Source organism: Sturnira hondurensis, unplaced genomic scaffold, assembly GCF_014824575.4.
Source record: "Sturnira hondurensis isolate 20B ecotype Veracruz unplaced genomic scaffold, ASM1482457v3 Scaffold0011378, whole genome shotgun sequence".
Taxonomy (NCBI): Eukaryota; Metazoa; Chordata; class Mammalia; order Chiroptera; family Phyllostomidae; genus Sturnira; species Sturnira hondurensis.
Genome location: NW_028084009.1, coordinates 3,266,843 through 3,284,563, shown reverse-complemented (window position 1 = coordinate 3,284,563; position 17,721 = coordinate 3,266,843). Strand labels below are relative to the sequence as shown.

At 49.6% G+C, this 17,721-nt stretch overlaps 1 protein-coding gene across 3 annotated transcripts in view; it reads right to left on the bottom strand.

Moving 5' to 3' along the window:
• The window catches only part of TSHZ2 (teashirt zinc finger homeobox 2), a 406,162-nt gene that overhangs the window by 148,578 nt on the left and 239,863 nt on the right, over positions 1-17,721 (bottom strand). Inside the window, exon 2 of one of the 3 annotated variants that reach the window (XM_037059918.1) lies at positions 6,361-9,439. In XM_037059918.1, coding sequence (XP_036915813.1) covers positions 6,369-9,439 — 3,071 coding nt within the window. In that variant the 3' untranslated portion in view covers positions 6,361-6,368. Of the gene's footprint in view, positions 1-4,483; positions 9,440-17,721 lie in introns of those variants that run through there. The other 2 variants (XM_037059919.1, XM_037059917.1) reach the window with 2 other exon arrangements.

Here is a 17,721-nt window from a genome sequence, read left to right as displayed (position 1 = left end):
TTAACTGCATTAGGGGCCGTCTGATGAACAATCATGAGCTCCTGCTCATCTCCAACAATAGAGGGCAAGTTGGTGTCAATGCCGGAGAGATTTCAGTTCTGCATGGTGTTTCCCCCCATTTACCACAGAATGTCACTTGTCTCCTACAACGCAGAGGAAAAGCACAGCGGAGAGCTTCACACTGGATAGTTCAAGAAAAAAGACAAAGAGAGAAATGCAGGAGAAAACTGTTTATCATTACGACTTTCCCCCCCCACCCCCGGTTTTGTTCAGTGGCAGGTTCAGTTTCAGATGAGTTTGTGGAAGGTAACTGCTTGCTTACTTACTAAAGGCCTTAAAAAAATCCCCCCTGAGGCCATTTTCTGAGAAATTGTTATAGAGAAAGACTTCTTTAAACGAAGGGCAAGTTCAAAATCAGCTCGGGCCAGGGTTCCAGGGCTTGTGGGTGTCCCTCCCCTAGGTCTTGTCCTCCGCCTGTATCTACCTAAGTTAATGACACCATTTAGCTCTTTATTTTCCCCTCCTCACTTTCACAGAAAGACGTTTTTAATTTAGCTGAAGAATTACACAAATGTATTTTAAAGACATAAATCCATATAAAAAATATGAGCTAATTAAAACATCGCACTCCCTGTCGCTCATGGATTTTCAATTTAGTGAAAGAAAAAAGAATTGCATCTGGTTAAATGAAAAGATGATGCTGATGGCAGATTGGAGTAAATGAAAAATAATGTTACTCTATATTAAAGCACCAAATTATACACGTCAGGATTGAGCATTCAGAAGTCCAAACGAGGGGGGCAGCGCCACGGAGGCGGAGCGCACTCATGCGCAAGGCAAGTGAAGCCTGTCGCTTGGTAAAATGAAAACGTTCGGAGAGACGGCGCATTTGTTTCTCGCTGCGTTGGAAATGCTGCCGTCTCGGAGCTGACCTTGTTTCCTGATTCTCACGTTGCTACCCAGTAATGAATTCCAGAAAGTCAGGATGAGGGTTTAAAAAATTCTTAGATATACACGTTCACTGCAGTTTGGACCAGTTCTCAGTTGGACTCCATGCGGTAAATGTGTAACTACCTTACTGAACAGGACATTACCGCACAGAGGGTAGGGCTGCTGCTTGGCTTCCACCTGTAGGTCCACCCCAGGCCCCTGAGTCAAAATATCTGGTTTGCAATTGCAGCCTCCTCCAGGAGGCCAAGGCGAGGCCTTCCTTGCCCGAGTTGCACCCAGAAACCATCGGGTAAGCTGGAGGACACACTGAGGGGCCGAGGAAAGTTGGTGAGTATAGGGCGGCCCGAGGTCGAATCCCACCTGTATGTTTACTGTGTGTTCTCAGACAGATCATACAACACTCTGGGCTGTCTGCAAAACTGAGGATGAGAAGAATAACCACATCCAGCTCACAGAAAGAGCCCAGTACGTGCTAGTTAGTTTTGCCGCCATTGCTCCCGTGGCCATCAGACCACAGGTGGTGGGGGAGGCTCCTGCCTAGGCATCCGTCTGCTGGGAGGGCTGCAAGTTTTATATACTTCAGGGGAGGCTGAAGAACACGGCAGGGATATCCCTGTAGAGACAGTCTAGAATAAACTTTTCTCGTGAGCCTGCTATGTGCCAGGCCTCACGGAAAAGAATTGCCTGTATTTACTTTCTCACAACTACCCTCCGGCCCCAGTTCACAGACACAGAAGCGAGAACACAAGAGCTGGGGTTTGAACTCAGGCTCGAGGGCTGGGCAGCCAGAGTTCTTCCCCTCACATCACGCTGCCTCCGCAGCACCACTCCCCCTGGGCTTCCCCCTGGGACTGGGCAGAGGGCCTCCCCAGGGGCTCCACTCACTGTTGTCCCCCACCTGCCCATCTGTGTCTGTCATTAGCCTCAAAGCTGTACTCTTGTCCTGGTCACTGGTTCATCCCTGGGACTAGCTCAGTGCTTGGCATGGAGGGATGGCTGTCTAGGTAGGGGGTGATGGCTGAGGGAGGCTCAGCGAGTGCAGAAAGGTGGGGAATCTACTCATAGGGCTGCCGGTGAGAATTGAGAGCAATTGTGCCTGTGAAGCGCCTGTGGCCGGCCTGGCACACCTGGCTGTTATATAATCAGCACATCTGCTGGTTCGGTTGCATGTCCCTTGTTAAAGCAAGGCCGGCTGTGCACAGAAAAGCATGCAGGTAGGATGCGAAGGAGGAAAGGAACGCGGGGAGGGAAGTCAGGAAGGAGGGAAGGACTGGGAGATTTATCTAATGGAAGAAGGAGTGGTCAATGCCTCTTACAGACATCAATTAGTCCAGCCCATGTCAACACTGAATCAACGAACAAGTGTTGGCAAGGACAGGAAGAAAAGGGAACCCTTGTGCACTGCTGCTGGGAGTGTCAGCGGGTGTACCCACTGTGGAAAGCAGTACAGAGGTTCCTCGAAAAATTAAAACCAGAACGGCCTTATGACCCAGCAATTCCACTCTGGGCATTCATCCGAAGGACCCCAAAACACTGATTGAAAACGGTACACGCTCCCCTATGTGCGTTGCAGTGTTATTTGCAATAGCCAAGATATGGAAGCCGCCTAGGGGGTCCATCAATAGACAAGTGGATAAAGAAACATGGAGTACATGTATGCAGTGGAATATTACTCAGCCATAAAAAGGATGAAATCCTGCCATTTGTGACCTCATGGATGGACTTTGGCGGTATTATGGAAAGTCAAATGAGCCAGACAAAGACAAATGCCATATGATTTCCTTATATGTGAAATGTAAAAACCAAAAATAAATGAACAAAGAAACAGAAATATACTCATAGAGATAGAGAACACATTGGTAGTTGTCAGATGGGGGTAAGGTTGGGGGCATGGGTGAAAAAGGTGAAGGAGTTAATAATATAAACTTCCAGTTATAAAAACAGTCACGGGGATGTAAAGTACAGCATAAGGAATATAGTCAGTAATATTGTAATAACTTCGTATGGTGTCAGGTGGGTGACAGACTTATTGAGGTAATCACTTTGTAAATTATGTGTGTCTAATGACTATGCGGAACACCTGAAATTCGTATCATATTATATACCAACTGTAACTGAAAAAAAATTAGACCAGCCCATTTTACTCTTCCAGATTGCATATAATCTATGTTGTTAGGATTGCCAGATTTAGCAAATAATACAGGATGCCCACTTATATTTGAATCTCATATAAATAATGAACACACACACACACACATATACATATTTAGTATAAATATGACCACTGCAATATTTGGAACATACTTATACTAAAAGCTCATCTGTCACTCATTTGAAATTCAAATTTAATGGACACACTGTATTTTATCTGGAAACCTTACATGCTGTTCACTGTGCACATGGATTTTTATAAAGTCGCCCATAACAAAGGTGGCAATGTACTGGACTGGAATTCATTTATACCACCAACTTCAAGGCTACATGTGCTGTTCAACTTATATGCTATATTACACCACAACGACTGTAATTTCAAGTCCTTATGCCTTTCGGACTCATTGATTTGCTCTCTGTTTAATTTCTATTACTCAAGAGCACGTGGTTTTAAGGGCATATACAAATACCCAGGGAAACGGTTTCAGATCACTTATCTCCTAAAACAGGAGTGCACATTCAACATCTGATAATTATTGTTTAAGAGAAAGTTGTATTTAATATTTGACAAGGGATTTTGCAGGACTGAAGACATACCGAAGAAGGGGAAAAAAATCAGGTCAAACTGGCATCTGACAGAGAACACAGATATGGTCAAGCCCTCGAATTTTGCGTCAAATCTAGATCATGCTTTCCGAGACGTCACGTCCTCTAGTACAATCTGTACCATCATGCACAGCAGCTAAGAGCAGAGCTCCAGAGAGCAGTGATCTTATTTCGTGCAGTTCTAAGCAGTGGGCAAGGTATTGCATCAATATGGTTCTGAAGGAGGACCTAAGGGTGCAATGACTCTTTTCCAGGCAACCAAAGCAACAGAAAGCCACCTCCGCGCCAACATGGGCACCGTGCTGGCAGACCGGAGCAGCGCCGGGACCTCCCGAGCACACCACACACTGCAGCAGCTTCGGGTACGCGCAGCGTACAGGCACTCCCATCGCTTTAAATGAGCCCCAGGTACTCACACCTGTCTCCCTGCAGCCCGCCCTCGGCATCGCAGAACCGCAGTGGTTACGTCGGGACGGAGCTCTGATCTGACATAATCACTCTGTAGAATGGAGCTTCAGAGGGCCAAGTCGGACATATTGATCCCTGAACAGGCGCAGAGACAGGAGAAAAGGTGCTCTCCCATCCACGTATTCCACCGATTGGCGAGTGCCTTTTGTGAAGGTTGTCCCCAAATTACCGGTTTACCTTTATTTCCCTAGAACAGGGATGTACGCCTCAGCTTTTGACTACAGCTTCCTTTTCCTCCCCTTTCTCTGATTGCCCATCGCAATGTTTCTGCAGTGACACTAATTTTAAAAAAATGATTACAAACCTATCAGGTGGAAAATTGGTCTTTATTGTAGCACAAATAAACATGACCTACTTGTTCTCTTCACCATGGTTTTGAACCTACTACTACAGGATGGGAAACATCTCTCTTCTCTTTGGATAGTCTGTGTATATTCACCATTTTTTTTGAAGGACCAGAAAAGCATAATAGCAAGTTACATAAAATTTAAAATGTTATAGAGCAAATAAATAGATTGGCCGAGCCCCACGCTCACATGTAGTCTCAATAGATGCATTTCGGCTTTTTTTTCCATGGCGTGAGCTGAACAAACCATGCTTGGAAAGCAAGAGAAGACTCTGCCAGGGACACATTTTACTTATTGTGATAAGAACATGCAAACAAAACAACAGTCCTCATTGGAGCCCAGAGAGCCATTAGAATGACCAGACGGTGCCCCCCTGTACCAGAAGCTCTTAGATCTTTTCACCGATAGTCCCAGATCAGACGTGTCAACCCTTTCTTTCATTTGGACCATCCTTAGAGTCAGTCAGCTCCCTCCCCGTGGGGAGGCGAGCCCAATGCCGAGTGGTATAAACACCTCTCTCCACCCGGACGCCTGCTGGTGCTCAGAGCTCTGTAGCTCGCTCTGCCGAGTTGCCTACGGTGAGACAAACACTCGGACCAGGGGAGACGGCGAGGCCTTCGGATCTTGTTTGTGAATTAATCCAAAGAGCTAATCTGTCACCTGGCATGACACAAACCTGCCTGGCAAGTGGCAAAGCTTTCAGTCCCCTTGGGTCCTCGTCTTGGGGTGTGGCCCATGGTGGAAGGCACCCTGAATATGGGTGAGGGTCCCTAGCACATGGGGGGACGTGTATTGTGTGCTGGGTGAGGGCGGCAAGAGGAAAGACAGTAGGGAAAATACAAAATAAAAGTGAAGGGATTCGTTAAGACCCAGCCTTGAAAGCATTTGAAAGTGGCCAGTGTCGTCTGCCACGGTATGTGACCTCAGTCTCTGTAAGCTTTCCTGGAGATGACATTGCTAGTCTGGGCACTGGTGACGCTACGGGGCACAGGACTTCTGTGACCCACAATGCAAATTATCTTGAAGCTGTGAGACCCCCTGTGCATTGGCAATGGGGGTGCAGAAAGTCTTTGTTTCTTTATGTCAAAGAAAACCTCAAGTCCGTGCCTCTGCGGACTCTGGCATAGTCTAGGTTCAGGAAAGCTGCAAGATGAGAGAAGGAAACAATTCTCTCCTTTCATCTCAGTGTCTGCAGGGAGCACTTTCCTACCGTCTGAATACAGGGCGGAAGCTCCTTCTCAGGAAACCTAACGGAGGAAAAGAGCCAGGGACGGGGAGTGGCAGAGAGCGGGCGCCCACGGCAAGCTGCAAAAAGCATTGGTTACAAGGAATGATGATGAAGACAACTTTAAACTAGTCACAAACTTAAGACATCTCTGTGCAGTGGCTGCCCCCAGGAACTCTAGAGTCTTGATTCTGTGGATGGCTTTTTCTTTATCGCTTTCTAAGTCATTGGCATTGCTATGGGAAGGCAACGGATGGAATGGGACTGAGAGAAGTTAGTGCTTATTAATTAAAATGATGCATAGCCTTGGCTGGATCTTGCAAGCTGGGCCTCAGACAACCAAAGGGGGCCCCGCATCACGATCCAGCGATCTGCGCGAACTCCATCTCTCTAAAGCCATTTCATTCTATCGCCCAAGTCTGCACTGGAAACCTTGAGAGAGTGGATAGGACTTATTTACCATGCTCTAGTCTTCGTAAAAATAAGCCCTATTCCAGCAGGCTACTGGCCTCTTGGTGTGGGGAGATGTTAGCTGCTGCTAAGCAGACCCATCTCCCTTCAAGAGACTCCTCACAAGGCCACTGTCACAACCACCTGGGAGCAAACCCATACCTGCAGGGCTATTCTTCGTCCACGTCTGTTACAAACTGAGAGTGGTGTTCGGGTGACTTGCTGTGCGTTTTGCTTAGGTGGAGTTTTACTGCATGTTTGCTCACAAATGTCCGAGAGCACAACTTACACTTGAATTTAGAGTCTGTGTCCTCTTCACCAGCTATGGTTTCCGGAGACCTCTGAGCCGACGACACCCGGGGAATCTCTTGCTCCGCCTTGCCTGACTGCTCCACGGCCATGCGGGTCATGTCCTTCATTTGGAAACCCAGGTGAGACTCTAAGTGGCTGATGTAGGTAGACGGGGTTCTAAACTGGGAGGCACAGTCACTACAGTAAAAGATAGGGTGTCCTTTGTCCATGTTTTTCAGGAATTTTGTCCCGCCCGTTTTCCTAAGCTGGTACTTGACGTTCGCCAGCCAGTGGCTGATAGTGGTCATCGAGAGTCCCGTAAACTTCGAGATTTGCATTCGCTCTTGAGGGCCCAGGTCGGACAGCAGGTATTTGCCCTCCGATGTCTGGAAGAGGCTCGAGGCAAACTGAGCTTGCAGGATCAGCAGGTGCTGAGGGTTCCAGTTGGACTGCCGGCCTTTCCTCTTATGCAAAGTCGAGACTTCGCTGGAGACGTCCTCAAAGCGCCTGACGTCCATTTCCAGCTTCATGGGAGGGACCCTGGAGGAAGCGGCGGGCTTTGGGGTGGTGGCTTTGGGGAGGACTTTGACCATGTCGGCGATGTCAGACAGAGCATGCTTCTGAGGTGGGGACGTGCAGGATTGTGCTTGTGAGGACTCGGCTTTCTTGCTTTTGGACTTGGTCAGGTCGATGGGCTGGTCATTGTTCTCGAACAGGTAACGCCTGGACACGCTGGCTGGTCTCGTGGTGGCAGGACTCATCACTGGCTTGTCCATGACACCGAGATTGGACTTGTGGAACATGGAGATTGTGCTTGAGCTCGGGCTGGAGCAAGACGAGGAGCGCAAGGGTTCCGTGGCTTTGCCCAGGTGATTGTTCAGGACCGACTGCAGCGCGCTGAGCGGGTTGATGCAGGGCAGGGCCGAGGCGGGGCTGGCGAGGGCACACCCGTTGCTCAGGGCAGATGCGGGCTCTAAGGGCTGGGGTTTCTCTTTCTCACCGCCCTCTTTCACCAGCTTGTCCTCCTCCTTCGGGGCACACGGCTCAGCCTTTTTGGATTCGGAAGGGGTTTCACTGTTGGGGAAAGACTCCCCCTCACCATGGCTGAAAGAGGATGCCTCTTCATGGGGACTCTCCTTCCCACAGTCCTTTGCCATTTCATCTCTGTCTTCCGGCTCCTTCTTCACTTGAGTGTAGGGGGCCAGGTTTGTGGGCACGGAAACCAGCGGCATGACTTTCCACTTGGGTGCAATCGGCCTTAACTTGTTGGCGAGATTGGGTCGAATCTGCAATACCTGGGACCCCACCAGAGGCAAGGAAGGCTTGGTGCCCTCCGACAGCTGGTAGGCTGCGTGGATGCTGGGGTACGCGCTCCAGCTGGGAGCCCCGTTCTGGGCCTTGTTGATGGCTGTGGTGACCGTATTTTCCAGTGACTTCAAAATGTCCCCTCCACCCTTTGAGCCGTCTTCCAAGTCCTCCTCCCTCAGATACTGGTATTTTATTGTGGGGTCTAAGGGTTTTTGTAGAGGGTCTTCAAAGTCCTCGCTTTTCACAGCTTTCTCATGCTTGTCCATCTCATCTGGCTTTTCTTTTTTACTCTCCTTCTTGAGCTCAGTCGTAGAAGCTGTACAGTCGGAAGCCGAGTGACTCGAGGGCTTGGGAGCCAGAGCATCACTGTTGGGGGCATCCGACAGGGACTGCATTTTCTCCACGGCGAGCGGGTCCAACACCAGCTGTTTCCCTTTCTTGGAGGCAGAGCTGGTGACCTTGAGGAAGTGACCCGTGACCATCATGTGGGTGGTGAGCTGCTGCAGGGTGTCGTGGGAGCTGCCGCACTCCATGCACTTGAGGATCTGGGACTTGCAGGCCTCAAACTGCCAGGTGTAGCTGGCGCCGTTCTGGTAGCCGTAGCGGTTGTTGGAGGAGAGCGGCAAGCTGGCGCCCTTGGGGGAGGAAAATGAGTCCGCGAACGACCCTGTGGTGGAATCGGGGGAACACGGCCGGTTGACATCGAAGACACGTTTCTTCGCTGGAGTGACGATTTTCGACGAGATGGTTGGTACTGGCTCCTTCAAAGGCACTTTTTGGTAATGTTTTGTTTTTATCATGTGGACGCTCAAATCTTGGAGGGAGTCGAAGGAGTCGCCACAAAACATACATTTCAGAACCTTCTGGGCATCCTCCTTGTCCATATCTTGGAAGGCCCGTTTGCGGGGCTTCGAATAGCTCATGGGTCGAAGCTTGTCCTTTTTGCGGTTGTCATCTTGATAGTGGCCCGTTTCATTCATGTGCACAGTCAACTCAACTAAGGTGTCGTAGGCGGCGCTGCACTGGCGGCACCGGAACCTGCTGGCCCCGGTGAAGACGGTCCCACACATCTTACTGCTCTGCCGGTACAGCTGGACCGAGCTGAACAGGCTGGGCTTCGACACGGATCTGGAAGGCAGGTTCTGCTGCAGGCTTTTGGACAGAGCGTCTTGGTGCCAGTCGAAATCAGTCTTGTTGCTGCCATTGCGGGTGTCACAGTTCCGCCTGTCGCTGCTGGACAGCTTGAAGCCCAGACCCAGGCCCGACCAGTAGGAATCGGACAAGATGTTGGCGTAGACAGCTGTCATTCTGTCCATGCAGTTGTGGGCTTCGCTCGGAAGCTTGGGCCGAGCGCTTGCTTTCTTGTCAAAGGCATCCCGGCCGCACACGCTCTTGATGTCTGACACGGGGTCGCTGGCGTCGCTCAGCAGAGACTCGTTCTCCGCGTCCTGATTGGACAGGTGGCTCCCTGGGGAGTTCTGGTAGCTGAAGCAGCCTTTTGGCTCCGGACCCATTTCTAGCTCCTCGTCTGTCCCGGGGTCATTGCTGCTCTGAAGGTGGACCACGGAACCGCTGTCTTCCTCCTCCTCCTCCTCTTCTTTTATCTCCTCCTCGTCCTTCAGCTGTTCCTCCTGGGCGTAGCCTGCAAGACAAGAAGAAGCGGTGAGATGGCAATAGCAGGTTACATATTCCGTCCCGATTTCTCCACGTGGATGAAACGCTTTCCATACCCCACGGAAGAGCAGCAATTCAGTCTACACTGCTATGAAATGCAAGCAATGGATACAGGAAAAAGCCAAATGATGCCTTTTGTGCTTCCTAATGCCCTCTGCTTTTTAATTGGCAGCAGTCGTAATTCGTTACACATGCCTAGAAAGCCAAGTTAAAAATGCTCATGGTTAAGGATTATTACCCTAATACTCCTATAATGGGACAATCACTAAATTCATGCATATGACTTTCAGAAAAGTTGGGCTAAAATTCAAATCCTATTAAAGACATTTCTCTCCGGAGAAGGACATGGGCTCATAAGAAAACGAAGACTTTGCCCTCAGCATTTCCATGGTGAGCTTTCCGGAGGCACCTGGCTGAACTGGCATATAATCACCCCAGTAGGTCACTTATGAGGGCTCACAAGTAATTCGGACGCACAGCCCTTACAGGGTTGATAGCCAGCATCTTTGTGTTACAACATTTTTATTTGTGGGGCGTTACACACCAGGAAGGGAGATTATGGGGCCTTGCATAAGATCTTCCACTGAGAGCCCCAAATTATGTAAGCTCAGCAAATGTAATGATTTAAAAATAATAGCAAATGGTGTCCGAGTGGGAGATTTGGGGACTATTGTATTCTTCGCAAACAGGTTCATGAAGATCTTTACCGACAGGGCTGAAAATTCCCCCTTGATCTTGTGCCTGTAATTTCAAATGCACTGTGATTTGTGGGGACCCGTCACGAGGTGTCAATTATACATTTGGTTTGTAGATGCAAAATGCTACCGGGGACGTGTGCTTTCCCCTCTCGGAAAGGATTTCGGACCAGAAATTGCACAGGGAGAATGAAGGCATGAGAGAGCGGGTACCAAGGGGATTAATGGGCAAATATCCATCCATGGAGATGAGGAATGGGACTATTTATCCCCAGGTGCTCATTTTCTTCACCTGGCCTTTCAGAGCCAGGTGAAGAAAAAAATGCAACCAACGATACACTGAGGCAAGGGTGGTTTGGCCTTAGATTTGCAAGGCCCGTGTGAGCTCAGTACAAAGCTTCCCTTATGAGCTTCTCTCTCACCCTCAGTGCAGGTGGGCACTTGGGAGACGCCCTGGGTGGTGGCATTGTTGGAATTCACCGGGGAACGGGAAAAGGATGATCACCCAAGGGAGGTATGTCTCGTCGGTAGGCAGAGGGTTTGGGGGGGGGTTGGTTAGGGGACAAGCAGTTGCTGCAGAGAGATATTCAGTGGACGATCACCCTCTCCTAAGAACTCTGCTAACTGCCCTGAGAACACATTCTCTCGATTCGTCTACTAACCACACGGAGTAGGAACTATTGCCATTTTCATTCCACAGGCGGGGAAGAGGAGGCTTCCAGGTTACGGAATGTGCTCCAGGCCACCCACCTAGTATCACGGAGTCCCGACACGAACCTAGTCTAACCGATGAGAGAACCCGTGGTCTTAACCATGAGGCTCCACTCTCTCTCTATTACCAACCAATGAGTAAGGACACGTGGCGGAGACCCCAAGGTCAAAGGTTAAGCAACAGCACGTCCCTGAAATGTCACTAAACAGAAAACCAGCTCGGAAGGGAGAATTGTGGGAACGCTGGAGGCCAGAGCTCTCCGTTTTGAGGGCAGAATCCCATAAAACAAGAAGGAATGTAACAATTCAGTCTAGCCACCAGACGCACAGCTGTGTTTGGCACTTGGTTGCTGTTGGTGGTGCAGGCCCGCTCTCCTAGCAAGTCAACAGGGGGGTTTCATGAAACAGGTGTGGTTTCTAGTTCCCCAAACTCATTTCAAGCAGCAAACGCTGCTCAACCTAGTCACACAGCCGTTAACGAGTGGCCACCACTTGCAAGAAAACCTGGGTTAAAATAGCTGAATGACTGCATTGGACCACCCCCCTCGTCCCCAGTGAATTTCCTCTCTCTTGGGCTGATTTATATGTTTGCGAAAGGAGTCCTATCATCAAGTTCAAGGAGAGCGCCTGTTATGAAATCGATACAGAGCCAAGCAAAACGCTTCAAAGAATCAGGCACATTTTATCAACCGAGCAGGGTCACTTCTGAGAACCAGAAGGGCTTTATCACTCCCACGCCGGGACAACACACACTGGCTAGGACCGCTGTTCCCCATGCGGCCACACCGTCACCACACTCGGGGGAACACAATCACAGCCACAAGGGAAAATGTGCATTCGTGTGCACACACACAGCCGTGAACAGACGTGGGGAGAAAAGAGGGCTTTCGGTCATCGCGTTGGGTTAAGGGTGTTGCTCAGTTTCACTCATCTCCGTATTTCCAGTGTCTAGCACAGGGCCTGACACTGAGTGAGAAGGTGGGAAGTAATTCCTGGTATTCTGTATGTGTGTCGATGAAAGATACAGGCGCGTTTACACAGACACAAAACACTGCACACACACACAACACTGCCCAGCCAACACAGTCACGTTCTTGCACAAGGAGGAGTGTTCTCTCCTTCTGCTGATGCTTGGAAGCTGAGTGTTCCAGACCAGCTCGATGTCGCAGTCTACTTTGTCCTTCTGAATGGATTCCCTGGAAGAGAAGTCGGAGACAGCAAATGCCTCCCCCACAAGACGGAGAAAATTTTCTGCCTAATTAGGCATTGACATGTTTTCTATAACCTTTACAGAAGAGTAACTTGTGCCGAGAGACCCTTTTTGTCTGTTTTCTTCTGTGGAACAGACTAAATCGCGTGCACCGGATAAGGTAGCGCATTGAAAAGCCTTATTTAAAAAAAAAAAAAGCCCACACATCCAACAAAAATCAGTGTATTTGAACAATGGCTGAGGGGTCTGGAGAGTTTGGGAAAATACATTTTAATATTATACTTTTAAAATTGCTCACTTAAGTGATCTCTGTTTGCCACTGGCAGCGAAGGCAAGAGAGAGAAGATGGTTAGAATGGGGTTGATCTGGGTGTATAATGAGTGTCTGTCTGTCTGTCTCTCTCTATCGATGATTCGTTTAATAAGACTGCTTCATGTGTGAATCTTGGCAAAGTGGGTGAGTGGCAAGTTGAGGCTGATGAATACTTATTTCGTGAAAGAAGATGATCGCAGTCACACCGAGACACACCGAGAAAGGCCTGTTGTCCGCTCCGCCTCCGTGGCTGTGGGTGAAAGGCCAAACATCTTCCCTTCCAACCTGAACTTGCCATTTCGCCCCTGACCACTCACTGCCCGGCTGGCCCCAGGGAGCTTCTCCCTTCCCAGGACAGCTGAGTCACGAGCGAACCCCATCAGTCCAGTGAGTAAATGACCGACACAAGAGATCCCTTCTGTCCCTCTCACTGTTCACTAGGGTGGCTGGATGGCTCCAGTCTGCTTTTCAAAGGGCTGCTGGACCATCCTCTGTGAAAGGTATTAGGTGGTGATGGCGCTCTGTTTCAGCTCCTGCGATGTTTTCCTCTGCCCTCGCGAGAAAACTCAGACCCTCGGCACAGCGTGCAGGCGTGTGCGTGAGCCGGCCCCCCCCTTGAAGGCCCCTGAGCCTCCTTGCTCCTGCTTCCCCCACCAACCCGTCACCTGACGGTGGTTCCTGGCAACTGCAGATTTCTCTGCCTGCAAATTCCTTCCTCTGGACCCGTCCTTAGTTGCTTCCTTTTTATTCTTCAGGTTTCAGCTCAAATGGCTCTGGATGATATCAACTTCCTCACTGAAATCCCTATAGCACTCGGTATGCTCTGAAATCTTTCTTGCTTTTGACTGTCTGCTCCCCCTAAATGTAAAGAGAAAATGTCTGTGCCCATGAAGACAGAGAACTGGTTTCTCCCGGAGGGCACGGAGGGCACACCCGGCCCACAAACTCTCTGAGTGAATGAACGACCAGTGCACGGGAGGAAGAGGGTTCTTCCAGAGGCGAACTGGGCTCCGCCTCTCGGCTGGGTAGTGGCACCTGTGATGAGTCAAGTCCCTTGCCCCCAACATGGACCAGGCGTGAATTGTAACCATTCTGATCAACTTTATTCAATGAGGAACCCGGAATAAATCCGTCAAGTCTTCGTTTGGAAAAAAACTCAGCCACCAACTTCCTGGTTGCTAGATACCCCTGGGCTATGCATTTAGACTTTCAAGTGGGAAGACTGCAAGAAAGCACCGAGGCTGCGTGCAAAGTATCAGAAAACGCACTCTTACTATTTCATTCGAGAAAGATTCACACGTGGGAACTTTGAAAGCATGGACTAATCTGCCACGGATCCAGCACATTCGCTGTTCCAAGATACACGCTGCGCAGACGTTGGGGGGCCTGCCCTGAAATTCTTGGTTGAAAAAAAGAAGAAATGCACTGGAGAAATACACATGCTACCCATTTTTTGAATTTTGGAATTAAACCCTTCAATTCTAGAAAGTACCTCTTATATCAAAGGTGAAAACCAAACAAAGGAGAAACAATTTAAAATAAAATTACCACCTTAGCTGCTCCAAAAACGTCTAGCCAGATGATTTAAACTAAGTTGTGCAAAATAATTCAGGGGTGACCTGATGTTAGATCCCAGATTTTTTGTGAGGCATCCGTATTTCTGGTTGCCTTGAACATCCACAGGAAAGTGTTTACAGTAAAAATGCTGACAGTTTTTAAAGTTGCAGAAGAGGTGAACAGTTAGAACCCGTGAAGGGTATAAAGCTGAACAAGGCTGATTTTCAAACACTAGACCCGAAGTCGACCAAGCCCTCATTTAAAACCACATCCGGGGCTGCCAGGATCATTTTCGCCAACGTGCCCCACTAAATGACAGTTTAAAATCACACGAAGACGCCACAGTGTGCAGGGAGGAAGTAAATTAGGACATCGCAAGGGTTTCTTGCCACGGTGCCCAGTAGGTCCGCTAAGGGATGATACGGGGGAGGAAGGCCTCCCTGTCACGAGTCTCTCGTGTTTTGGTGACTGTGGTCTAGAAATCTGTTAACACGTCTATTATTATTGGCACTAATTGGCACTCTGGTTGGCAGGCTGAGTAAAGAGACAGAGGATTTAGTCCAAGGAGGCTGAGCTGCTCGGCCGCGGTGGCTGGGCCCTGAGTGGGGCCGCTTTGGAGGGCCACATGGAGAGGACGTGTCCGCTTTGTGTTTCAGGAGGTGATAAGGCTGGGGAGCTGGGGGTATCCCCACACCATGCCTGGGCACGGACTTCACTGTACAGAGAATCCAGGTACCCGAGCCCAGGCTCAGCCTCCCTGCTGTCTGAAGACATCAACGAGGTTCCCGTGCATTTCTAAACAGGAAAACATTGAACTGGAAAAACAACATTCACGATACACGCATTTTATTCCTGCCACACCCCCTGTGTATAACTCGTGGACATCAGTGTGGCTTGCACGCGCGTGAGGGAGACGGCCTTCTTCCCTCCTCCGTCCGAACACAGGAAGTGGATGAGTCCTTTGTCTAAGATGCACGGGGCACAACGGTGGGAGGCTGCTCCTGATCCCGTAAGTGCTCGGGGGAGATGGAGAACTTTCTGAAAGCCATCGAAGATAACAACAGCTCCCTTATTATTTCCTGCAGACCGTTCAGTTAATTAAAATGTTTTACAGGCACGAGGGATGCCCGACAGGTGGGGTCTGCGTGAAACCAGAAGCCCATTTACTTGACGTGCTCTTGGGGTGGGCAGCTTCCTGGGCCGTTGGCACAGCTCTCGGGACCATAAAGTTGTTTTCTGATCAAGCCTTTCGCCTTTCCCCCCATCCTGGTCACCAGCACAAAAGGACTAAGCTAGTTCGAGTCCCAGGAAGGGAACGCTCTGTCCTGCCTTAGTGGTCCATCTGTTCATTCATTTAATCAAGAAATACTACGCAGCTAGCAAGTGCCAAAGACCTTAGTTGCATTTCATTGGGACTTCTACCACAGTGGTTTTCCTCAGGCCAAGGAGGGGAGGGAGGGGAGTTATGGGAAGAACTAGGGTTGGAGAGGGAAAAGGCCGCACAGTACTAGAGGAAGGCAGGTGACTTCAATGGGCAAAGCAGGTCAGGTGGGAGAAAGACAATCCTTGACTGTGAACTCAAGTAGAGCCGGCACTGCACTAAAGAGACACGGAGGGGCTCCGGCAACTGGAAAGTGTATGCCGCCTCCAACGAGCACAGCTGCTACTCAAGGCGCAGCCGGGGCGGACGAGGCTTGTCAGCCACTTTGTCTGGACAAACCATGTGGACGTGACCAAATAGACGGGGGCCCACCCACCTGCAAACCCCGCACCAAGGGGCCCTGGGAGGCCGAGAGTGAAGGCTGGGCACGCGTTTCTGGGGGCTTCTCACACCAGCTCTCTGACTTCGATTGCCACCTGCCAATCCCAAATGGCAGTGAGTCCCTGGAGCTGCCGACCTCACAGGGCCGTGGCAGGGCAAAGGAGGAAGAGGAAGAGAAAGTCCACTGTAGACGCTCGCTACTCAAAGGGTGGTGCTTGGACCAGCAGCTTCAGCAGCACCTGGGAGCCTGTTAGAAACGGAACATCACAGCCCCTCCCCAGGTCTACGGCCCAGAAGTCCTCAAACGGAATCCAGGGGTGACTCATATGCTCAAGAAAGGTTGAGCAGTCTGCTGTACACGGTAGAAGATGTTCAGCGGACTGACTTCTCCCTGCCCAGGTTCACACGAGTATGTGGGTACCAGCTTTGCGGCAAGAGCATCTGACTCGGAGACCTGAAGCTCCTTCCCTCTCCAGGGGTCAAAGGGCAAAACGCCTGCGGCTTAGACAGCTGCTTCCAGTTTGTAGTGGGCAACACTGAGCAAGAAGGAAATAAAAGTCACTGCTTCAAGGGCTGATCAGTTAATGAATTCACAGGATGGCCTACTGGCCTCGGTTCGAATCTACCAGTTCCTGCTGACATGGGAATTTCAGAAAGGCACCGGAACTTTCCGAGGCTCAGCTTCCTCATCTGTAAAATGAACATGAAAATAGCATTTCCTTTCCAGCCTAGGTAGGAGTACCACACACGATAGAGGACGTAAGAGGCCAAGGCTGTAGGACTACCTCCTGACTTCCCAGCCTGTCCTAGGCTCTTTATAAACACCGCACATCCTGATCACTGCCCGGACCCACAGATGGCTGGGATCAGTTGACCTTGGCAGTCTCTGTCATCCCTAACTCCCGTTCCAAGCCAACAGCTTTTCGATGATATTTGCACTTGAGATGAACCAGCTTTGTCTGTGTCATGCATAAGAAAAGACTTCCCTCCCGCGTCTGGGGTTTGTTACTCGACATTAAATCATTCCTGCAAGGAGCTCGTGGTACAGGCACTGGGAACCTCTGCAGAAGTGATGTGCAAACATCGGAGAGCGAGTTATTAGGTCGTTGCCCGTAATGCTAATGCCTGCAATCTTCGAGAAATAAAGTAACCCACCATCCGAGGGTAAAGGGTTTTGTTAGAGACCTTGGGTGTTGCACTGAGAGAGATGACTAATGCTCAAGGCGGAAGGTCTCCTGGGAAAATGCTTCGTGTTGGGCTATGTGGAATTTCTGTGCGGCATGTATTATTGCTGGGCAATGTCCTGGCGACAATTTAAAAAAGCAGAGTGAGAAAATATTCATGAAGAAGGGTGAGAAGAGGGCCACGTCACAAGCTTTGTGGTCGTTCCAGCTTAGAAATCATTGTCCTTATATTATCCTCACACAGAGAGACACATAAATCAGCAGCAGGAGACAAAACGTCGTGAAATGAGACAGGGAAGAAACAAGCCGGTAGGACTGAAACTTTCCAACCAATGTCTGAGCTGGCTTTGAGTTTTCAAGTTGTAGCAATTATTTTTAGCAAAACATGCATACTGGTTTTCTATACACCCCCCCCTCCCCGAATAGGGGGGACTACATATGCAGTTTTCTCCGAGACTAGAAAGTTTGGAGGGTTTCTTTTGCCAAGAAAAGGGACAGTGAATCATTGTCCAAAACAACCTTCAGAAAGTATCTGAAGCCGGAGCACCATCTGTATTGTTTCAGACAGATAGTCCCATTCTACGTGAACTAACGTATTAGTTAGTTCAGCATTAGCCCAGCCATCCCACAGAGCTGGAAGGTGATCTTCTTCCCTTCTTGCCTGGCTTGGAGTCAGACATCTTCTCTCTCTTCCTCTCTCTCCCCTCTTCCCTCCCCCCACCTTTTTTTTTTTTTTTTTGGCAAATACTGCTTCTCTCTCTGAAATATTTCATGCAGATAATGGATAATGACCGCTTCTCATTGCCTTTTCTCGAAAAC